This window comes from Bicyclus anynana, chromosome 21 (genome assembly GCF_947172395.1).
Source record: "Bicyclus anynana chromosome 21, ilBicAnyn1.1, whole genome shotgun sequence".
Classification (NCBI taxonomy): Eukaryota; Metazoa; Arthropoda; class Insecta; order Lepidoptera; family Nymphalidae; genus Bicyclus; species Bicyclus anynana.
In genome coordinates, this window is record NC_069103.1 from 1,295,297 (window position 1) to 1,321,254 (window position 25,958).

Genomic DNA, 25,958 nt, shown 5'->3' on the forward strand with positions numbered 1-25,958 from the left:
ACTGCTCGAAAAAAGCATTGTGTCTTGAAAACGCTGTCGTGTGAACATAATATAGGTACTTAGAAAGGCATTTGAAAGAAAGAAAGAAAGAAAGAAAGAAAGAAAGAAAGAAAAAATCTTTATTACAGCATTATGCCACACAACACAATATGCTCATAATATCATATAATGCTAACAAATAATATTGTCATATTAAATAATATGACAGGACAATACCCTGCGATGTGTGGCATAACCCAATAAAGGGCCCCAACTCAGCATATGCTACATACTCTTTAAATAAAAAGAGCATTTGTTGTATTTGAACGTTTTTTTAACGACCGTTAAAAAACCTCTCGTGCGAAGTTCATCCTGATATCCATAAAATCAGTAAGAAAGCAATCCCAGCGAACACTATCAGACCTAGTTTAACACCTTTACATATTTATATGGCTTACATTCGTTCAAAAAAACGTGGTGCAGGGAAAAAAATAATATAGAGTAATTTATCCAAGTATTAGCGTTGTATTACGTACGATCGACCCGCTCCGACCTCGGAGCTAATGACCGGTCCTTCAGGGTTGAACTTATTTTATGATCGACATACCGATAAACCAATTCACTCCTCGTGTTTTAATGATTCTGTAATTTATTTAATTTACTAAGTAGTAGCTAAAGACGTATGCGTATAGCAGAAACTAGTTGACCCTGCGCGGTTTTACCCGTGTGGTTCCCGTTCCCGTAGGAATACGGGAATAATATATAGCTTATAATCTTCCTCGATAAATAAGCTATCTAACACTGAAAGAATTTTTCAAATTGGACCAGTATATTAGCGCACGATTTCACCCGTGGTGCAGTTGTGTGCGTAGTGGATTTACAAAACGGAGGTCCTGGATTCGATCCCTGGCTGTGTCGATTGAGGTTTTCTTAATTGGTCCAGGTCTGGCTTGTGAGAGGCATCGGTCGTGGCTAGTTTCCACTCTACCGGCAAAGAACTACCGCCAAACTATTTAGCGTTCCGGTACGATGTCGTGTAGAAACCAAAATATGACCTCTGTCTCCAATTCCGGAGGGTGTGGGTTCGGTTCGAGGCATGCACCTCCAACTTTTCAGTTCTGTGCATTTTATGAAATTAAATATCACGTCTCTTACGGTGAAGGAAAAACATCGTGAGGAAACCTGCATACCAGAGAATTTTCTTATTTTTTTTTATTTTGAATAAGCAAGCGCTTAGCTGCAATCATGCCTGATGGTAAGCGATGATGCAGCCTATGGTGGAACGCGCTTGCCTAAAAGATGCCAACTCACTTTTGACTTGAAAATACCCATGTGGTGTGATGGTGGGGAAAACTGAAGCTGGAAGGGCATTTAATTCTACGTGTGTGAAGTTCCAATCCGCATTGGGCCAGCGTGATGGACTATTAGCCTAATCCCTCTCATTCTGAAAGAAGACTCGAGCTCAGCAGTGAGCCGAATATGGATTTATAATGATGATGAATGATGATATGTATATTTAAACGTCTATTTTAACTAGGTACCATATATACGTACTGCACAACAACACTAATGCAAATATCAGAATATCAAACGCAATAACCATGTCAATACTAAATCCTCCATTTGCGTAACACCACCTTATCGTCGCTGTACGGCGATTACATCACATAAAGTTACATTACGGGACTACGCTCTGCGTATGGGGATTAGGCTTTTTGATTCCAACCCTTTTCTCATACCATTTTGTAGCGAGATTTATCGGAAAACGTTGAGATTATTCAATAGGTAGCGGAATCTTAGGAAAATACTTCCAAAACATAAAATATAATATAAATAATATCATTTCTGAAAAGCCCGGATGCGTCCCAATCCCGGGGTTACTTTTCGTCAACCCCTAATACCCGGTATTTAAAATTATTATTTATTTCTAAGAATAGTCCCGAAGCTAAGTTTCTAGCGACTGGTGATATGATTTATATATGATATTTACAATGCTATATACTCGTATTATGGACCTTTAATATCTATTTATTGTAGGCCTCCGGGACGCAGTATGCGCGGTGGACTTACAAGACGGATGTCCTGGGTTCTATCCCCGGCTGAGCTGATTGAGGTTTTCATTACTAGTTCAGGCTTGGCTAGTTACCACCCTACCGCCAAGCGATTTCGCGTTCCGGTTTATGTCGTGTAGAAATCATCATAGACTGCATCATCACTTATCATCAGGTGACAAGGGCTTACAAAAAAAGAAGAGGCCTATGTTCAGCAGTGAACATCCTTAGGCTGGTAAAGACGGAATTATCAGAAAAAATCAAGCTGCCAAGGAGATATTGTCATCGGAAACGCTGAAACCTTTGATAAAAAAAATGCATGGTGGAATATTTCTCTCTATCTAGATCTATTTAGCGTTTATAACACACAACGATTGCCTGATCTTCGCGGTTCTAATAAAAACTGAAAGTTTCAAGCAATTCTAATTTAAAGCATAAGTTTTATTCTATAAAATTAATTTTATTCTATAAGAGCATATTGTAGCTAAATCTACAATAAACTCCAGGAATATATCTAAGAATAGCTAATCGTACCCTTGTTCATTATAATTTACTTATGCTTTTATAAAATTGCTTAAAACTTTCAGTTCTTATAGAACCGCGAAGATCAGGCAATCGCTGGTCGCACTAATGGGCTTAGTAAATAACGACGTTCATCGGCTTAAGTGAGAAAATTAGCATGCCATAGCTTAAGCCAGTGCGTGGCGTAGGTGACCTAATACTCAGGGGATTAGGAATTTTCCCACCCTTTTCTCATACCATTTGCGAGTTGGCGCTATCGCAGCGGAAAATCAGTTTATTGCCTCAAACCCCGCCTGCCTATATTGGAAGTAATTACAATAATTTACAAACACTTAGTAAAAAAATCATGAATAGTCATCATACAGTTCACATAGTAAGGAATAAAAGAAAATGTATTCACATTGCAATGTTAATGTTACAGAATGGAAGAGCGAGGTCTCGCAATACAGAGATAATTTTACTTATAGAGAAGTCTCAATTCCAAATTAGTCACAACTCACAACTGTTACTGATATGATGGAAATAAATTATATTTAATTTTTCATTTTGATTCTTTTCGCAATATGGATCAACTTTGTAAGTTATAGACGCTAAATAAATATAATTAAGTATATAGCCTTCTGCTAAGATACCACATAAAACCAGTCAAGGGTATCAGTAGGATAAACATATTATGTCTACTTTTCTAATTTAGCCGATTTAGACTACCAAGAAAATACTGTCTAGGGCAAGGATAGAGTCGGAGTAGGTTAGAGGTAGGGGTAGGGAAGTCCGCTAGTTAATTATAGAAATACAATTTTACTAATTTGTATCAGATGCCCCGCTGTTTTACCCGTGGAAATATTGGAATAAAATATAACAAACTAATGTTTTACTTGGTGAAGAAGAAGACAACTTTCTAATGGTAAAGGAATTTTTAAAATCATTTGAGTAGTTTTTGAACAAAATCATAACGAATAAACAAAAAATCAAATCTTTATATTATTAGTTTAGATCCAACTGTATAATAGTCAAACTATGACTCCATTTCGTTTTCAAAGGTCAAAGTACGTATGCGTGGTCGGGATCGTACAGAAATGGTGGCATACACAAAATATGAATGAGCGGTATTATTCATTGTTAAACTAAGGTCTAGAGAGGCTAAACATAAGCGGCTTTTAGTTTCTGAGAAAGGACTTCAAATAACATGCAAATAATAGTCATAAGCTAAATGGTCTAAATAAAATTTCCATTTAGGTGTACTGGCTATTTGAATGAGAACCTGCAAATGTCAGATATACTACATTTTATAAGGCGGAAAATTCGTTAGCTCCCACCTTATAAATAGGTAATTAAGGTAGACAACTTTGGAGTTTAGACCACTCGCTTTGGGAGCTAGCAGATTTCTAATGTAAATCTCAATAAAAAATATAAATTCTTTTATTTTTTTCATGTCCTCAGTCGTCAGACAATTCGTAGCTAATAATCCGCGCAATCCATCAGAGTTCAAAAGTTCGTTAATTTTGACTTTGACTTTAATTTTAGAATCTAGCACTGTAGAGCAATTCTATAACGATTATTTGTATAACTCGCAAGTGCAAGTTTCGAATTCACCTCTATCTTTCTTTTTCTATAGTATCGTGTTAAACAGAATACAATAGAAAACAGATATAGAGGTGAATTTGAAACTCACACTTGCAAATTATACAAAACATCGTTACAGAATACAGTTGGTTAGGAAGGCAGAAAGAGCGCCGAGAAGAGCCGACTTATCTTCCTTCTTCTAAAGTTATTTGAAGGTGTTTTTCAAAGGTTTGCTTCACGGCAAAACAGCTGAACCGATTTCGATGAATTATCGTATGGAGATAACTTGGACCTTAGAGCTGAAAAGGCTACATTTATCCCGGAAAATCAATATTTCCCGCGGGTTGCATGAAATAGAGAATTTCATCCATAAACGGATTATTAGGGCCGGCTACTCCCAATTCACGATAAAATAAAAAGTCATGATACTCGGAAACTCGGAACACAAACCGATAACGATGATGCAGTAAAGGAAGTAAAAGAAAAAGTTGCGAAGTACTTCCTAGTAAGTTACTGACGAACTTAAAGAAAACTTTACCGCTGAGTCCGAATAAAAAGTCTTAGCAAATCAATATTGAAGCGCTTCAATGGATTTCACTGCTCACAGAACAAATATAATAAAACTAGCAAACGCTACTAACTGAGGCTGGTAAATTACGGTCTTTTTAATCGATTTAAGACGCTTTCGAGATGTGTTGCAGGAAAATGCTCCGGATTCGAAGGACTGCATTTCGGACCCACGCATCGCTGCATTTAGACTTGCCAAGCTTAAGGTTAACAAGGCTTTCTACCATCTGCTTCAAACGTATTCTAGAATACTTCGGACACGTTGCCAGGAAAGAAGGAGACAATATGAAAAAAATGTTCCTAGCAAGGTTATTTTACATTTTTTTATTCTATACAAGTTAGCCCTTGACTACAATCTCACCTGACGGTAAGTGAAGCTGCAATCTAAGATGGAAGCGGGCTAACTTGTTAGGACGAGGATGAAAACCCACATCCCTTTTGGTTTGTATACGACATCGTACCGGAACGCTAAATCGCTTGGTGGTATCCCGATTTCCGTTTGTCTGACCAGATCCGCACCACACTCAAGTCTACGATGCTCTCAAAACAGCCGGAGATAGAAAAAAGATGGCGCAACACCTTAAGGAGTAAAGTCAGAGACGGAGGTTGCCACGACCGTCACACATGAGGACAACGACTTACGGAGGAGGAATCGAATTCCAAAATAAGTACGCGAGCTTAATCCGTATTTAGACAGAAATAAAATACTCAAAAAAAATATTTTAAAAAGGATTTCTAAAATGAAACTTGGATATCCCGCTAAAAGTGCAGGTTCAGATCAGATACGCATTATCTTAAATACTTTCGTTTATTTATTTTTTACCCACGTAGACGACGTTCCTGTTGAAATATCGAAAATTGAAATAATAGCCTATATTACGCTAACCCAGATTATATATATCTATGTAAAATTTCATTCAGAACTTTTCAGCCTTTCTCGACTAAAAAATGGTGAAAATATGTGAAGAATGGTATTATAGATCAGTTTGACTTGAAAATGTACTTTCATTAATTAGATTAAACCTAAGAAGACTCTAAGAACAACTGTGTAACGTATCTCACTATTAACGCGTCAAGATAAACCAAATTTACAGATATCAAAGACTAAAGGGACCCCTAGAGTGGCAGTAAAACGCTTAACTCAAATCCAATAAGCTTTCCTAAGTCTAATCAGATGAAGCGAACTGCGGAGCACTTGACCAAATTCGAGAGTCCGTCCCATAGAGTGCCCTCGACTTTAGCGAACGTTCACTGTAATGGTCCGGGTTATAGCCGATTTTTCACGTGAACCATTGTTTTTAATTGGTACTTATCCCCTCTACAGACCGCTATTGTAAAGTAATGAGGTATGTGAAAAGTAATTGTTGCTCGAATATCTACGTGAAGTTTGAATGGCCTTTCTGAAATGTAGCATTCAAAACGGAATGGCTCTAGGACTGCTACTGTTGGAAACTCCTAGCTATTATGTTACGGTGAAAATTAACTTTGTTAGTACTGAATTTAGGTTTGATATGAATTGTTATTATACCACGTTGATCCAGTGGTTAAGCCATTAGCCTATGCGGCTTCGGATCATATGGTCGGTGGGTACGAACCCTGGCTGTGGCTATAATATTTTTTTAGTGGCAGCCTGCAGTTGAAAAGTCGATGGTGTTACTCCCTTGTGCCTCGAAGACTATTTGAAGTCGTCAAACCCTATCACAATCATTATCTTATGATAGTGTTGAGTCAAATATTGTTATCGGTGCATATCACTCATATCAACTGGAAAACGGATTGGAATCGTATCGCTATTCTTTGTATAAAATTACAACGCACACCAATCGGATGCGTAACGTAATCGCCTCGGTCTATTTCGCTATACTAAACGTCCGGATTTTAACTGATTGATTTGGCTTCCTCATGGTAGGCATCCACAGATACACATCGTACGTATTAGATCGCATCAAACGGATTTTTAATTTTACGGTAAACAAAATCCGTTCGATGCGACCCGACAAAAATTCTTTTAGTGTTAGATAGCCCATTTATCTAGGAAGGCTATAGGCTATATATTAACCCCGTATTCCTAGGGGAACGGTAACTATGCGGGTGAAACCGCGAGGCATCAGCTAGGCCAAAATATATTGATGATTCTAAATAAATCAGGTCAAGCTTCATTACAAAATAATACGCCCCACAGAATCGTCGAGGTCATCTCTTTGATATTGGAAAGTCACTTTAGATCTACTGATGGTAGTTGGCTGTCCAATATTCTACTTTGCAGTAATTTTAAAGTAGAATTTAATATCTGCAGTTTGATATTTTTACGTAAAATCATAATTACTTAAGGTCTACTTACATTAAGATTTTGTTTGTCTATCTTGTAATTTTGAATTTTTTTTAGCATCTATTATATCTATTAACATTTTAACTGACCAATTTTGTATCTTTGATATTTTGAAAAATATCGTCCATATCAATGAACCAATCCTCACTGACATAATTCAAGCTGAAGTGGCAATGGGCAGGCCACATAGTTCGAAAAGCCGATGGACGTTGGGGTCCCAAGGTGCTCGAATGGTGACCTCACACCGAAAAGCGCAGTGTTGGTCGACCCCCACCCGAGGATATTCAAGGGAGTAGCTGGATGCTGGTGGCTCGAGACCGTCGTGCTTGGAGGTCCATGCATGTCATATCAACCGATGGACGTCCACTGCTGGACATAAGGTCCAGCAGTGGACGTCCATCGGTTGATATGATTTTCGCGTGAAATTCTGTTTTTACTAATCCCTCATGAGCTATGGACTTTAACTTTATAATATTAGGTATAGATAAACCTCACTTATTTCGATTTACAAAATTACTCATATTTTATTAATCCATATGATGCAACCGTTTTATAATCTGCTATTTACTCTTTTTTTTTGAAAACGTTTTGCGGGTACTGTTATACAGTGCCTGATTAAGGTAACCTGATTAAGGTAACTTAAGCAATCTTGTGAGCCCCCGTATCCTTAATTGAAGTACAAAGAGTTCCTACAAAAATTAAATCAATCAGTCACTATAAAAGCGCGGATTTCTTTGACTTTCGTGTGCCCGTTTTTTTTTTCTCGGTCATCTCTGGTTCCCTAGACGGGAGGCCCTAAACAATAAGCTACTCGCCTGCTGTACAGAACTAAGAAGATTTTTTGCATACAGATTTTTAGATGCCTAGAAACTCTGATCACATTTTTATTTGTGAAAATAATCTCGTAATTGTAATATTTTTATAAAACAAAATGGTTAAATAACCTGGGATGCCATTCGCTACAAGGCATCGGTTTGTGATTGGCGCTTGCGGTGACGTGATATATCACATCACTGCAAACGCCAATCGCGCTTTTATCTCTATGAATGACGTCACTTGCTAATGTGTTGTGTTTCGGCGGCAAAAATTTTACGTAGATATTTTTTTACTGGTTATTATTGACGGGACAAAATAAAATATAGCTTACAATACTTCCATAATTCAGTTTAAACACTGTTTACAAAAGAGGCAAGTAGCCTATTGCTTAAATAGCTTAAAGACTTATCCGACTGTAAATACCTGTTAGAGGCATAGAGCTTACCAAGTGCGCATCCTTGGTGGCGAAGGTGACCGGATCTGCGGAGTCAGTGGCCGAGCACGCGTACTCCAGGCGCCCGGTCACAGTGATCAGCTTGCTCCCGGTCCTCGCCAGGTCTATCAGGTTGAGACGCAGCGTATCTGCCGAGAACTCCACCTGGAAAGGTTCCTCTGGATATCATAAGAACTTTATAAAAACATTTTTTTTTTAAATTCTTTTCAAGTTAGCCCTTGACTATCTCACCTGGTAGTAAGTGGTGATGGAAGCGGGCCAACTTGTTAGGAGGAGGATGAAAATCTACACACCATTCGGTTACTACACGTCATCGTGCCAGAACGCTAAATCGCTTGGCGGTACGTCTTTGCCGGTAGGGTGGTAACCAGCCAGACCTGGACCAATTAAGAAAATCTCAATCGGATCGAACCCAGGACCTCCGTTTTGTAAACCCACCGCGCATACCACTGCGCCACGGATGCCGTCAAAAACATGATTTTATTATTACACTAACAGCCTCCCCGCGGTTTCACCCCCGTGGTTCCTATTTCCGTATTTCTACGAGAACAGGAACCAGATAACACGCAGATAAATAAAATGTATGCTAAAAATAGCACACGGGGATAGTGTTGCTTCCCTACTGTAAAAAAAAATCAAATCATTTCAGTAGTTTCAGAGCCTGTTCAATGCAAACAAACAAACAATTAAGCCTCAACGTAGCTAGTTCAACGGTAAGAGCGGTCGGACTCATCACCGAGGGTTGGTGGTTCTATCCCCGCCCGTTGAACTATTGTCGTACCCACTCCTAATACAGTCTTTCGTGACTAGTTGGAGGGGATATGTATGATGGAATGGGAATATTGGTCATATTAAAAAAATATATATGACAAATATACGAGGGGAATTGTGTTACATGTTATTTTTGTAGAATTTTCACTTAGGTATGTCTGTAATAAAATAATAGCAGCGTTTTACCTGAAATAAAACGCATATTAAAATACTTACCTCACTGGAAGCTTTATATTGAGAGTAGCATTTCCGTTTCCGTCGATTTCATACCAGTTTTCGTACTTTTATTGACGTCACGTCTGGCTATGTGGCGCCACCTGGCGGTGTCGGGCTCGGGAAGTTTCGTAAATCGCTGAGCGCGACTTTAGCTCATTGGCTCAATATATCACCAGGCAGGAATTACTTAAAGCTTCCAGTGAGGTAAGTATTTTAATATGCGTTTTATTTCAGGTAAAACGCTGCTATTAAAATATTGACCGTAACTGGAAGCTTTATATTGAGAGCCTGTTTGTTTTCGCCTGGTGACGCCACATTATGGTATTATTTCGCCAATGTGATTATTAAAATAAAACTTTTTATAAAAATATTATCTCTAATTCGATTAGGCTTTATTTAGAGAACAAGCTAGTAACGAAGTTTGACTTACTGTGTCTGTGCATAATACAATATTCCATTTTGTTGGAATGTAGCAAAAATACATGTCTACGGTACAATGGTAGCCAGTAATAAGTATCTATTGTCTGTGGATATTATTTATTCAAACTGTCAACTCTTCGACATTCAAGTGTCGTAATTGATATTCACACTAAATTATTTAGGAAAAACACTGCTGACCGATATAGTCGTTATGAAGATTTCTTACGTGACGTCTTTACTCATTCTGCTATAACCATATGCGAGGCGGTTTTTTAAAAAATTTATTACAAAGAAATAAATATTAATTCTTGCTGCATTTAGTCGTAGTGGATAGTTATTTTATTTAATAATGAAATAGACTTATTATTTCCTAAAGAAAAATTATGATAGTGATTATTTTATTTACAAATAATTTCCAGCCAGAGTAAATACTTCTATCGGTTTTTGAGCCAAATTGCGGCCAAAATTAAATAAAATCATCAGATTTTATACTATGTTATCCCTATAATAAGTAATGTTAGGTCATATACACGCCTTTCAGAGTGTACCTACAAAAATATAATTATTGAAAAAATAACTTAAGAAGTTACTGACATTCCAAACTGGTGGCATGGAATTTTTAGGCTTTCTTAACAATTTGGCATGAATTTAAGGATATGCTTTACAAAGTTATTGATCTCTTAAGTAGGTTACTTGAAGATTCAAGAAACTTAAACTGGGTCAGTTCTTAGACATTAGGTCATATAATGTACTAAAACTTTTACTTTTAGACAACACTACACAAGCCGATTTTTAAGTTTTGACAGGAAATTAAAAATAATTTCAGGTTTTCCCATATTTCTTGAAGACTACCTCTAACAGTTTTGTAACTGCTAAGTCCGTTGTCGTGATTATAATAAATTTGTCTTCATCCTATAGAATTATCGGTACTGCTAGCACTCGGAATCTGAGATCCAAATGACATAAGACTTACTCTTATCAAGGCTATTAAATATATTCTTGTCAACCGATTCTGATGATTCTCTGAGAATCAGTGTAAGTGGTGGCGATACCATAAAGCAAGTGGAAAATTCCCTATACACACTGTACACATCGTATAAAACAACTTGAGCGTAAGTTACATCTCGGGATACGTACAAGTAATCATGGACTACGTGTACCTTATTTAATGAGTCAGATCAGTATAGATCAGTCACCGACATACCCTATTTCACAATCACTTTTTCTATGCTACAGTAATGAAAGCGCCGAGTATGGAAGATAGCGATGTTGTATAACAAGTGATTTGCATGCTTGTTGTTCCTGCCGCGTATACTATTGTGTACTGTTTTGAACTTAGTGATAGTCTAATTAAGGTTACTAGACATAAAGATCTTGCAATTTTAACTGTTATATTCTATATTTAAACTCATTTCTCTTTTCCTCCGTAATATGTAACGGCAGTCATTTTGTCCAATTGAATGTTGCTTAGGGGGTGAGCTTGATTCTAGGGGCATATACGAGTAGTATGACATACATTTCCTTTTTATTGGAATGCAGTAGCTATTCCTCTCGTGACCATGAATACCTCTGAGGGTGAATGTTTAGTAACGCTGCCCAAGCGTGGTCAAAGGCATCTGCTACTAACAAAAACACTGGCTGAGGGTGTCAGTGAAGTAGGTAGCTAGCAGTCTGATTATATTAAACAAGGTCATTCATTCATTCAATGGTAACGGGCAAGTTTTCGATATAGTCTACATCTACGCTTCGTATTATTTTCTTAGTAAATGATAAAATTGTCGATTCTTAATTCTACATATCTCTTACAAAACATGCTGCGAATTCGATAGCATTGAGAAAGTATTTGAGAAAGAGACATGCATAGTTCAAATGACAAGGAAGTAATCTCCAACAATTCCCTGTATACAAAACGTAGGAAGCACCTTTGGGATTTTATTACATACACATGCAAGTAGGCTTGTGTCTATTCTTCAAACTGAGTTTTTGATGCTGTGCGTATTTAGCAAGTGGAAATGAGTGCGACCGCGCAGGCCCACAGGGTTGGAGGCCGCAGGCCCACGCGTCACAAAGAGAAAAATGAAGGTGTCGGAACTTAAGTTCAATCCAGCTCCAGAGGTCCTGGGTTCCAGTCCACCTGGTCACTGTGCTATTTCCTACTAACCTAACCTAACCTACCTAATTGAGACTGTGAGGCTATTTGGATGAAATAATAAAGACTCACACAGAAAGTCCAGAAATTCTTTATTCGTCAGTTATTTCTTATTAGATAACTAGAAACTATGATAAATCATATACGCTTAGTGCGAGTGATGTTTTTCTCGTCCCACGGAGGAAAGAAGATGTGGGTTACTTGGACCGGACTTAAAGGCTCTGATGTCCCGGTATCTCAGTCGTTGAATTGAGAGCCCGTGGGTCCAAATCACACTACCGGTCACCAACCAACCAAACGGAAAATTTGTTTATCTTCCCACATTCCCACCTCCGTAAGAGAAAGCATAACTAAACCTTTAATTAAGCATGTACTTCTATAGAATCCTCAAACAGCATATATTTGCTGTTGGACAAAATTACACAAGTATCATAATATACCAAAATACCGCGTACAAAATACCAAAATACAAAATACCACGTACGAAATACAAAATACCAAAATACAAAATACCACAATACAAAATACCACCATAAATCGTTAAGCACTAAACTTTAAATTATATCAGAACACGGTTCAGATCCAATGTCCAAATATCCAAAATTCCCCCCCGAAATTAACACTGTATAGATATGTGCTCGTCCATAACACCGAAGATCAACGCAAGCTTGGTAAACAAGATAGGACTGACCTTGTCTGGGTCTTTACCCGGTTATATGTCCTGCCGGACTCCCTTGACCTGGTACGGCTACTCCGTCTGCCTCAGCTTGCGACGTTCCCGGATGTTGTAACCGGCAAATGATTATCTTCTTAAAGCCTTCCACGAATCCCGCGACGTCACGACGGATTCGTACAACCTCTTCGAAACTCGTAAAAACTCCTAAATTACCCTTTTACATTCTCAAAGGTTCTCGAAACTCATTCTTATATCTTTCTTTCTTATTTTCCTATTTTTATTTTTCCCACTGAAACGAAGAAATGACACGTCATTGTTAAGTTCTACCGGCGTGGTCAATGACCCCGCCCAATGTCCCGTAAGGTGAAAAATATTTCTTACCTGATAATATCAGCTCTCTCTAGCCCATTATTCCCCCAAATATTAAATATACGAATTCATTGCCAACGGGAACTGGAACAAAGATTTATACATTCTTTAACAGCGGCCATTTTGTAATACCTGAATGTGCAAAAAATATGTACTCACGGAAGACTCCTGCGATTTTCCCAAGACTTAATAAACTTATATTTTCAATGAGCTGAACATAATATTTTAGTTAAGGTTTTTGGTCTCAGCAGACCTGCTACATTAAATCCTTCCCCCCGGATATTTTTGTTCAGCTCATGGTGGCTGTTTCCAGAAAATGACCGAAACTCTGTCCCCGGCGAGAACTTTGCTCACACGTTTTCGTTCGACGCATCAAAAAATTTGTTCGTTCATACAAATCTTAACTATAACAATAGAAAATCTTTATCCCTTCTATTTTTGTATTCACAAATCATAAGCTTGCCAACACCATTCTAGTGCCTTATTATATGTTTTTGAACCCCCACGACGTTTGTTTTACCCGAAATTTGCCAATTTGCACACTCCGACCCTGAAACGAAACGCAATCTCACACAAAGAGACACGCTCCAGTCGCCATCTATGGTTTAGACGCCCATTCACTAGCGACCCATAATATAATCAATTCTTCGCACCTTATTATGAGCACGTTTTGTACAGATTTCGTCATCATACCAACAGATGGCGCTTTACACCGTCACAATACTCCCCCTCCACAAAAACACGTGTCGAGATATATCGAATATATATCTCGAGACGGCTGCCCTCAGCTTAAGCAAAAGAAAACCCAAAACAAAAGAAAAGACATCTGTTGAAGAACACCTTTCGAAATCTAAGATGTTAAATTCAAAAATTATCGTAAAACTTTGATCAAAATACCATCAACAGACAGTCGTCCTACCAAATTTACGAAATCATTTTTCCCGAAAGAAATAACCTACAAAGATAAAGAATTATTATGGACCTCCTACCAAAGATTATTTAACTTAAAGACTACTAATACGAAATTCATTTAACCGTAAGGTAACTGAAATTTTCTAAATTCTAAGACTAACTAAATTAAGCTTGAACAAAGTATAATAAGACAAAATTTGTATTTTCCACTTTAACTAATGTTGTATTGCATCTTAAGCGAATTTAAGAACCTACGAAACTTAATAAACCTATGTTATGTAAAAGCGAATTAATCAAAATCAAAAAAAAAATGCTAACAAAATTATAGAAAAAGAAATTATAAGAAATCTAATGCAAATGTATTTAAAAAAACGGAACTAAATACACCAGTGATCCACAACCAAGTGAGGTTCACCTTAAGGTGTGACTGAATTGTTTCTTCTTAAAGAAAGAAACACCAAAAGAAACCATAAGCAGCCCGTTTCCACTTCTCGCTCTGAAGTATCAACCTAACCAAGCAAGAATTTACATTGCCTATGTCATTGCTTAATCCTAAATTAATGTCGAACTTTTAGTTGACCTCTTATAACTTAGCTTCAAGAAAAAACTGATACTGAATACTGAAAATGTGTATACTGAACCGTAATAACTGCACTATGAGGGATTTAAGTTTTTCTGCGCCAATATTCTTTGAATTGTTTTCCTTAACATGCCTAATCTCTTTCATACTTCTCTCTCTTAAACTATGGTAATGCTCTCGTTTTCCGATACATCACTACTTTCACAATATCCTAATTAAATGCTTTATATTATTTACATTTAAACAGGGAAAAACAACTTCTTCGGCCTAACCTCATTTATTTCTTAAAATCCTTTATGTGCCACGTCCCAATTGGACGATTATCTGAACACCGAACCAATTCGTACACCAATGGTGAAAGAACTTTAACTATCTTACATTTCTCAAACTTAGGGGCTAATTTTGATGCAATATGCTTAGAAGCATCACTTAATATATAAGTTCTTTTCCATACTATATCCCCTACAGAATATTTCGCGGACCTCCTTCTTATGTTGTAATGAGCAGCGTTTGTAGCATGAGCCTGAAACAATTTTTCCCTAACTTGCTGAAATATCTCGGTCAAAGTTCCAAATTCACCTGCATATTCTTCCCTAGGCATACCGACTTCATAATCTTTATCTGTCTCCTTATAAAAGGAACCATTTAAGATTGGTTCTCTAGCATGGACAAGAAAAAACGGCGTAAACCCAGTGGATTCGTTAACTGATGAATTGATTGCAAATTGGATCTTTGATAAGTTTTTATCCCACGTTTTATGATTGTCTTCTACATAAGACGCTACCGCCGTCATTACAGTCTTATTATAACGCTCCACAAGATTAACTTGAGGAGTGTACAATGGAGTATAATGTAAATTTGGGATATTGTACTGTTTAATAAATTTTCGGAAATCAGAACTCGTAAATTGTGATCCATTATCCACAATTACGGTTTCTGGAATACTGTGCGTAAGAAACACATTATTCTCTAAATGCTTAATAACGGCAGCACTTGTGGCTTGCCTTAACGGAAATAATAACGTATATTTTGAGAAACAGCACGTTACGACTAGCAAGAATGTGAATCCTGAAGTTGACCTTGGCAAAGGTCCAACAAGGTCAGCTGAAAGAACCTGGAATGGTCTTTGACACCTCTTAGGTTTTCCCATTAGTCCTGGTTTAGCAGTTGTAGCATGTTTATACGCAGAACATGTGTCACAATTTTCGACGAAGTTCACTACATCTTTGTACATGCCCTTCCAGAAATACCGAAGAGAAATCCTACGATGTGTTTTGAATACACCGAAATGACCTGATTTTGGGTCTGTATGGTTCTCTTCCAAAATCTTTTTGACCTCACTCTTACGAACCACCTCTTTCCATTCAAACTCACTAAGTAATTTATATTTACACTTACTAAACCTAAACAATCTATTGTCCAAAATGCAGAAATTCGGAAAATTAGATGGATGCTCCTTACAACCCTTAAAAGTTTTATCGTACCATTCATCTGGAACGAAATTTTTATCTAAACTTGCTTGTTGTCTTCCAACAGCTTCTACCGCAATCAGTCTCGATAAAGAATCTGGAACAACATTTTCGGAACCCTTCCTATGTTCGATAGTGAAGTTATACTGCGACAACCTGCAACCCCATCTGGCTAATCTCCCCGTTGGATTTTCAAGATTCAGAAACCATTTCAACGATGCATGATCGGTAATAATTCTAATGTGTGCTGAACCAAAATATCCCTGAAATTTTCCACGGAGTATATTACTGCCAAAGCTTCTCTTTCGGTGGCCGAATAATTTCTCTCGTTTTTATTCAAACTTCGACTTATATACGCTATTGGATGATCATGACCGTCTATATCTTGAGAGAGCATACCGCCTATTGCATATGAAGACGCATCGCAATGAATTTTAAATTCTTTACTGAAATCCGGAACTGCCAAAATTGGTGCAGTAACTAATGCATTTTTTAAAACATTAAATGCTAATTCAGCCTCCTCATCCCACTCAAACTTAGGTGTATTTTTCCCACTGATAATATCAGCTCTCTCTAGCCCATTATTCCCCCAAATATTACCTGCCTGCGCGGCCTGCGCGGTCGCAAATGGCGCCCCACGTTGGGCGCCATTTGCGACCGCGCAGGCCCACAGGGTTGGAGGCCGCAGGCCCACGCGTCACAAAGAGAAAAATGAAGGTGTCGGAACTTAAGTTCAATCCAGCTCCAGAGGTCCTGGGTTCCAGTCCACCTGGTCACTGTGCTATTTCCTACTAACCTAACCTAACCTACCTAATTGAGACTGTGAGGCTATTTGGATGAAATAATAAAGACTCACACAGAAAGTCCAGAAATTCTTTATTCGTCAGTTATTTCTTATTAGATAACTAGAAACTATGATAAATCATATACGCTTAGTGCGAGTGATGTTTTTCTCGTCCCACGGAGGAAAGAAGATGTGGGTTACTTGGACCGGACTTAAAGGCTCTGATGTCCCGGTATCTCAGTCGTTGAATTGAGAGCCCGTGGGTCCAAATCACACTACCGGTCACCAACCAACCAAACGGAAAATTTGTTTATCTTCCCACATTCCCACCTCCGTAAGAGAAAGCATAACTAAACCTTTAATTAAGCATGTACTTCTATAGAATCCTCAAACAGCATATATTTGCTGTTGGACAAAATTACACAAGTATCATAATATACCAAAATACCGCGTACAAAATACCAAAATACAAAATACCACGTACGAAATACAAAATACCAAAATACAAAATACCACAATACAAAATACCACCATAAATCGTTAAGCACTAAACTTTAAATTATATCAGAACACGGTTCAGATCCAATGTCCAAATATCCAAAATTCCCCCCCGAAATTAACACTGTATAGATATGTGCTCGTCCATAACACCGAAGATCAACGCAAGCTTGGTAAACAAGATAGGACTGACCTTGTCTGGGTCTTTACCCGGTTATATGTCCTGCCGGACTCCCTTGACCTGGTACGGCTACTCCGTCTGCCTCAGCTTGCGACGTTCCCGGATGTTGTAACCGGCAAATGATTATCTTCTTAAAGCCTTCCACGAATCCCGCGACGTCACGACGGATTCGTACAACCTCTTCGAAACTCGTAAAAACTCCTAAATTACCCTTTTACATTCTCAAAGGTTCTCGAAACTCATTCTTATATCTTTCTTTCTTATTTTCCTATTTTTATTTTTCCCACTGAAACGAAGAAATGACACGTCATTGTTAAGTTCTACCGGCGTGGTCAATGACCCCGCCCAATGTCCCGTAAGGTGAAAAATATTTCTTACCTGATAATATCAGCTCTCTCTAGCCCATTATTCCCCCAAATATTAAATATACGAATTCATTGCCAACGGGAACTGGAACAAAGATTTATACATTCTTTAACAGCGGCCATTTTGTAATACCTGAATGTGCAAAAAATATGTACTCACGGAAGACTCCTGCGATTTTCCCAAGACTTAATAAACTTATATTTTCAATGAGCTGAACATAATATTTTAGTTAAGGTTTTTGGTCTCAGCAGACCTGCTACATTAAATCCTTCCCCCCGGATATTTTTGTTCAGCTCATGGTGGCTGTTTCCAGAAAATGACCGAAACTCTGTCCCCGGCGAGAACTTTGCTCACACGTTTTCGTTCGACGCATCAAAAAATTTGTTCGTTCATACAAATCTTAACTATAACAATAGAAAATCTTTATCCCTTCTATTTTTGTATTCACAAATCATAAGCTTGCCAACACCATTCTAGTGCCTTATTATATGTTTTTGAACCCCCACGACGTTTGTTTTACCCGAAATTTGCCAATTTGCACACTCCGACCCTGAAACGAAACGCAATCTCACACAAAGAGACACGCTCCAGTCGCCATCTATGGTTTAGACGCCCATTCACTAGCGACCCATAATATAATCAATTCTTCGCACCTTATTATGAGCACGTTTTGTACAGATTTCGTCATCATACCAACAGATGGCGCTTTACACCGTCACATGAGGTAAAATATTGGTCCGGCTTCAGTATTAACAACAGAGCATGGTGCTTTTATGATCCTTTGTATTTCATTAAGTAGACAATTGTTGATATTTCTTCCAAAACAGGAGTGTGGAACGATGTTCCATATAGATTAAGAAAAACACGAGGTTATTCGAGAGAACGGTAGGAGATAACCTCAGATTAACCTCTGTACGTTTCTGGTGCCACCATTTTCTTCCATTGAAAAAAGTGGTGAAAAAGGTGGCTAAAAAGACCGCTTGAAATGAGGTCTATCTCAAAATACTTTAGGTTTACTGGATGCATTAAACTTTAAAGCATACATAATACCCTTGATGGGCCTCGAGCCCCTGAAAAAGGATTCATTTAGAATCCTTTGTTTTAATAGAAATTTTTATGTTACCGCTTATGCGTTTTTCTACATTTGCTAGGTGACGGAGGGTATCATAATATGTTTTACCTTTTCGTTTGTTTCTAAGTTTTATGAAACCTGAAGTATGGTTATAAATTTTGCAAATAATAAACTGTATACATCCAGTAATACCTTTAGAAAACTTTGATGTATTCGGAAAAATAAGTTTCCTGCCTTTAACCTCTATACCAAAATGCACATGATGTTTTAATCTGACGCTTTCGTTCATCAGATTTTTACGCCATTGTTACAAAGTAATTAATTCACCCATTGGTTACAAATCTAGTAGGCCTATTCACTATTTTGGTCTTTATTATCAACCTATATCAATTGGAAAAATATCATTTACCTACTGTGGGATATTCACGAGTAAGCAATAAATGACATTTTTACATAGAAACTCAATTTTGTATATGTCAACTAGCAAACGTAAAAGATAGTGAGTCAGCCTGCAAGGGCTTTAGGACATTAGTCTCTTGTACATTGCTGATAAACACCCCGCGAGAGTGGATTATAATGATCATACAAGCAAGGCTGCGCAAGTGTTCCAAGCGATGGAATCTTAACATTTTTCATGCATTCGCGAGAACCCCTCGCGAGGGGTGGCGATCACACACACGACATCGACACGGGTATTTGAATAATTTATATAGATAGATAAGATATTCGTATCCATACATCGTTGATAAACACCCCGCGAGGGTGGATTGTATTGATCATGCAAGCAAGGCTGTGCATGAACGTGTGCGCATTACAGATATGTATATTCCGTGTTGTATGTTCCACGCGATGGAACATTACTCGTCATGCATACGCCCGCGACGGTGGCGATCAAGGACACCGGTATTTGAATAATTTATATAAAGAGATAATACACCCCGCGAGGGTGGGTTGTAATTATCATGCAAGCATGGCTGTGCATGAGCGTTTGCGCATTGTATGTATATTCCGTGTTGTGTGTTCTACGTGATGAAATTTCAACACTATTCGTGCCTTGCCCTTGCGAGGGGCGGCAATCCTCAGTATTTGACTGGAAATACGTCTAGGAATGTTAACACTTTCTATAACCTCGTCCCCATGAGGGGCGGTAATCTATTAGTCCGGTATTTGACTGTGCAAATACGTCTAGGAATATTTAAACTTTCTATACCTTACTCAGTAAGTTGGTTTTGCAAATACGTCCAGGAACGTTAAAAAAACTGTGTATACCTTGCCCCTGCGAGGGGCGGTAATCTATTAGACCTATATTTGACTGCAAATGTGTCCAGCGACGTTAACAGTGTCTACGCCTTGCCCCTGCGTGGGGTGGCGATTTATAAGGCCAGTAATTTACATCCAATCAAAATTCCTGTGCTAAATTCTGGCGGGATTTGTGAACCTTTTTTCAATGCCGGTTTGAATTGAAGTAACAATATGTTTGAGTAACTTCCAAAAACTCTTTGTCTAACTTGTCTTCGAGCATTCGTAATTTATGTACTCCTTTGAAACGAAAGCCACTGGCCACGCGTTCGTTTTGTAGTATATATGTTAGACAACAGTCTATTGCTAGAACGTTCACTTTGGTTTCTGAGTTCACATTTTTAGGAAGCCCGCTGGGCCCCGCCACTTTTAATACTATTTTAACTGTTGAAAAATCACTACAAAGAAAATATTATTATATACATGCAAGTACGAAAACATTTGCAAAAAAGCAAGACTTTCAAACACATGAAGTAGTGATCCGAACGGAAAAACCGTTAAAATAATGATCACGTACTATTTTCAAATGAAATTTGAAATTTTACATAATTTAACGTTAATTACATTAACGTTGTATGTAACAACGTAATAATTACAACGTAATAAAATATAAAGTACTCACAGCGAATTCACTTCACTTATTACACTTTATCTTGCAATGTCGGGTACCAACTGATTGCAAGATGTTGCTTCGACGGTAAACAAAACGCCAATGAGCTAAAGTCGCGCTCAGCGATTTACGAAACTTCCCGAGCCCGACACCGCCAGGTGGCGCCACATAGCCAGACGTGACGTCAATAAAAGTACGAAAACTGGTATGAAATCGACGGAAACGGAAATGCTACTCTCAATATAAAGCTTCCAGTTACGGTCAATATTTTAATACGTTATTATTATCATCTCAAGAATGTACAAGATGGCGCTACGTTTGGCTTTTCAAAAAGATGTAGGATTTTTGAGAAAGTATGATTATTCAAATATGACCAATACTCGCTTTCCTTTTGGTACAAAACACAAGAAGCTGGGATTATGATTCCTAACCAAGAACAAGGACAATACAATTATAAATCATAGAACATAAAATAATATTCATGATATAATTGACCGGAGCTTATTAATCACAATTAAACTCAATTTACAGAGAGAATGAAAAATCATTACGTGAGCTTATCACAACTGAATAACGACGTAAAATATATTACGGCGACCCGACAATATATTAATATTAATTAAAATCGCTAACCGGATACACATATACTTGCAGATCGGAAATAAATGTTAAAATACGTAGGCTACGTACAAGTTAAATATTAAATAAATATCGTATTACATTAAATGAAATTCATATACAAACAAATATTTTGACTGACTGTGTTTATATTTCACAGGGAGTTGAAGGAATAAACAGATGGTCGCTCTGATGTAAAGTGAATGAAGCAACTTTTAGTACTACGCGCTATACATGCTCGCTAACTTGAAGTAGAAACTATGGATTTTAAGTGTTAAGCCTCAAATGTCCGTAATTTCACCCTGCGGCAAATTGAACCACCGATGCGTTGCGGCGCCGCATCGCAAAGATTTCGCAAGATTTCATCAGCGAGCACACGAGTGGTGCGACGCCGCAACGTTGTTATGTCGCAGCGACGCCGTAGTAGCGTTGGACAGTCTGTTAATAAAGTAATGTTGTGACGCATAAACAACTGAGCGGTGCCGCTCCGACGTCACCACGCATCCCACCCATCCTCGCCTCGGCGGTTGCAAGTCCGGTGCGGCGCCGGAGCGCATCGTGCCACAGATATTTGTAAGTAAGACGACGCAACGCATTGTGAGCCACCGCTCCATATTGAAATCCGGTATACTTTGAGCAAATGTTATGATAGAGTTGAATAAATAACCAGGAACTAAAGTGGACTTCGAACAATGCATAGTTTCAGTTATGACATACAGCATATGATATGCAGTTTGACGGCCTCCGTGGCGCAATGGTGTGTGCGGTGGATTTACAAGACGGATGTCCTGGGTTCGATTCCCGGCTGGGCCGATTGAGGTTTTCTTAATTGGTCTAGCTGGTGGGAGGATTCGGCCGTTAGTCCGCTTTCATTTTAGAATGCATCATCACTTACCATCAGGTGAGATTGTAGTCAAGGGCTAACTTGTAAAAATTTTAAAAAACTACAGATTCGAGACTCTTATTTTCCTCATACTCATACCTTTTATACCAAACATTACGATACTGAGCCGCCTGCATCCAGCAAATCCCTGCGACTCGCTTGATGTCGTCAGTCCACCTGACAGGAGCTGCGTTTTCTACACATACAATTTGTCACAAGACGTTATCACTTCAAAAACATACCTTTTTCAGACAGCCGATAAAGTTAGTATGCACTCTGGCCCCCGGCAGCGCCCGTGCGTTGAGAGACCCCCCAACATGGGCGCGGGAACTCGCCAGCATGGTGAACGACCCCGCCACGTGCGAATGCTCCGAGTACACGTCATCCACCACTGCTGACACCTGGGGACAAGATAAATTGTTGAATAGCAGTAGGCATTTCATTGGTGAAGTTTATTATGATTAATCCTACTACTATAAACGAAAGTTTATATGGATGTTTGTGTGTTTGTATATTTGTTACTCTTTAACGCTACTACTGAAACGGTTTGGCTGAAATTTGGAATGTAAATAGATTTTACTCTGGATTATCACATAAGCTATCCCTATTCATTCCGGAAAAATTCATAGTTCCCGCGAGATTTGTGAAAAACTATATTCCACGAGGACGAAGTCGCGGGCGTCACGTTCACCACACCTTGTGCCTGGCATGCCACCAATGACATGTTCTTGTGAAGAGAACTAGACAAAATGTCTATCAATGGAAGAGGTGTTTTCTCAGTCCCATTTCTTTCGTCCCAAAGTTGGCTTTTCGTCGTCGTTTGGTAGCATTTTAGGCCTACTGGAGACAATACCAGTTGTTGAATAGCAAAGTTTATTATGAACAATGAATATTTTATTTACTTTGGTACGCGGCAGCGTATGTAGCTGCCTGATGCTCTTACCATAAGTAAGTACGGGAGCCAATCATAGAGTTGGGACTGGACTGTTACCTGTTACCTTGAAAGGTAACAGGTTTCAATGATCAGACCCTCAACCATTCGAGTGTAAAAGGTTCTATCACTTTCTATTAAAATATATATATTTTTTTAGCTGCGGCAAACTTTGAATCTAAATAGTCCTCAATCATATTTCAAATCATAAATCATCACTATCGCGTTTAGAACAAAGAAAAGTACTAAATTTCAAACAAAAGACATTTTTGAGATTACCATTTCCGAGCGTCCATCTAACTTCTTTGTTCTTTTTACAAGAAAAAGTGTGAAACTAATATCCCCCATTGAAGGGAAGTTGAAATGCTGACTGAGCGCCAACTTCGGAAATAAACTGTATATTACGAGTGGTCGGGGTTCCCGACACATCAGGTTGCTTCGAACCGTGAACTAATAATGTAGGTATAGGTAGGGTATCCATTCTGTAGTACGATGTATTGAGAAATGTTATAACTTAGCAAAGCATACCGTCGGTTTCGATGTGATAGCTCGTGCGTGCAAACTGACGAACTTTACAGAAGAGACAAGAAACATTCTTTTAGGTATCACAGGTTTTATGCGATTAAAAACGTTTTTAATGTACGTACTACAAGATATTTACGGGCTACCACCGGAAAAGCTGTTTGAAGCTTTCTGCATCAAAATCAATTTTTACCAAAAATTGTTAGTTATGAGGTATCACATCTAGACCGACGATACCGTAGTAATACATTTTGGGAACGGTTATGCCGTAGCACAACATTTTGGGAACGGTTATGCCGTAGCACAACTTTTTGGGAACGGTTATGCCGTAGCTCGACATTATGAGAACGGTTATGCCGTAGCGCTACATTTTGGGAACGGTTATGCCGTAGCATGATGTTTTGGGACCAGATATGCCGTAGCAGTTTTGGGGGAACGTTATGGCCGTTACTCCCCCAAAACTGTCATGCCGTATCATGACATTTTGGTAACTGTTATGGCTTAGCACGACATTTTGGGAACGCTTATGCCGTAGCACGGTTTTGGAGGAACGGTTATACCATATCACGACATTTTGATAACGGTTTTGCCGTAGCACGACATTTTGGGAACGGTTATGCCGTACCACGACATTTTGGGAACATTTATGCTTTAGCATAGCATATTGATAATGTTGAACGGTTTTAGTTTAGCACGAAATAATGAGGAATGGTAACGGCTTAGCACGACATGAGAATAAATTGTTGTCATCAACTCATATTTGGCTCACTGCTGAGCTCGAGTCTCCTCTCAGAATGAGAGGGGTTAGGCCAATAGTCCACCACGCTTGCCCAATGCGGATTGGCAGACTTCACACACGCAGAGAATTAAGATAATTCTCTGGTATGCAGGTTTCCTCACGATGTTTTCCTTCACCGTACCTTAAAAAAACTCTTTGTAAGCACCATCCTCGTTCTTCAAGGAGTATTCTAAAAAAAGAATTAGCAGAATCGGTTCAGCCGTTATCAAGATTCGCGTTTGTTCAAGATTAATTTTTGTATAGAAAATACAAATCGAAAAATCTTTTTTTAGTCTTTTAAATTTTTCTCTACGTAAGAACCATCCTAGAACTTTAAGGAGTATTTAAAAAAAGAATTAACAAAATTGGCTCAACCGTTATCGAGATTTGCGCTTAGAAAGATTCAAGATTCATTTTTATATTACGAGAAGATTTACAATTCCTTTTACATTTACATAATATTATCGATATCCCATATGTCGGGATCTCTGTAATGGTCAATGTCCATTTATAAAGAAAATTGTTGGTCACCCAGTATATAGTATACAGCGCTGGGATCGTTTAGGGTAACTTTTATCGCGCGGAAAAGTTTTTTCATATTCCACGGGTCGATGCGGTGTATAATGAAATTTGTTTTCAAGATATTGCTTGTAAACATATTGGATACACATTCTGGCTCCACATTTTGTTTGTGTTGTGTAGTTTGTGGATAATAGTGGTAGACCACTTTGTGAGGAATTTCTTTTTCACTATAATTCAACCGTATTCCTGAAACTAAAGAAATATGTCTGTTTTTTTTTTATTCTTTACAAGTTAGCCCTTGACTATAAACTGATGGTAAGAGATTGATGCAATTTAAGATGGAAGTGGGCTAACTTCTTAGGAGGAGGATGAAAACACACAGTTTCTACACGACAAAGTACCGGAACCCTAAAAAGTGTTGGTCGACCCTCCACCAGGTGGACTGACGACATAAAGCGAGTCGCAGGGAGTCGCTGGATGCTCAGTATCGTGATGTTTGGAAGTCCCTACAAAAGGCCTTTGTCCTGCAATGAACGTCCATCGGCTGATATGATGATGATGATGTTGGATTTATAAGAAGCCGGAGTCCGTATCAAGCGATATGAATTTCCTAATCTTTGTCAAAATTTCATCCTTCGCCACTCCTGGTTATACCACATAGAACTACAGTCTACAATCGTACTATCACCACAACGTCTTTTTGCAAAGAAACAATTCGTTCCAAGCCGCAATTTCGCTACACAGATCGTCTGACGGATAGATACTCATGCATACGTTATAAATAGATTGTCCCCAAACGAATTGCCCCCAACACGCGAGTTACAGCGACGTGGGGCAGACGATACCATCTCAATACAATTCATGAAACATGCCCCAAACAAATAACATTTGTATTTTGTTGTGGTTATTTTCGAAAACCACATTTCTGAATTATTCGGTTCTTTTTAAACATTTAATTTGATTATCTTGGCAAAAATCTAAACGCAATTTATGTTGGTAAAATATACAAGAACTTTTCAAACTAAAAATGGAACAAGATTTTGTGTTAATA

At 38.3% G+C, this 25,958-nt stretch overlaps 1 protein-coding gene and 1 long non-coding RNA gene across 3 annotated transcripts in view; both read right to left on the bottom strand.

The window, feature by feature from the left end:
- LOC112044628 (neurexin-1) overlaps positions 1-25,958 on the bottom strand; it is a 204,980-nt gene that overhangs the window by 29,160 nt on the left and 149,862 nt on the right. For both annotated transcript variants that reach the window (XM_024080528.2, XM_024080526.2), the window contains 2 exons: positions 22,397-22,555; positions 8,273-8,425 (listed from right to left, as the gene is read on the bottom strand). In XM_024080528.2, the coding sequence (XP_023936296.1) occupies positions 8,273-8,425; positions 22,397-22,555 (312 nt within the window). The remainder of the gene's footprint in view (positions 1-8,272; positions 8,426-22,396; positions 22,556-25,958) is intronic.
- On the bottom strand, positions 16,703-18,342 carry LOC128199292 (uncharacterized). Its single transcript, XR_008251950.1, has 2 exons — positions 17,832-18,342; positions 16,703-17,756 (listed from the first exon to the last, which is right to left on the bottom strand). It is a non-coding gene; the product is annotated as an uncharacterized LOC128199292 (long non-coding RNA).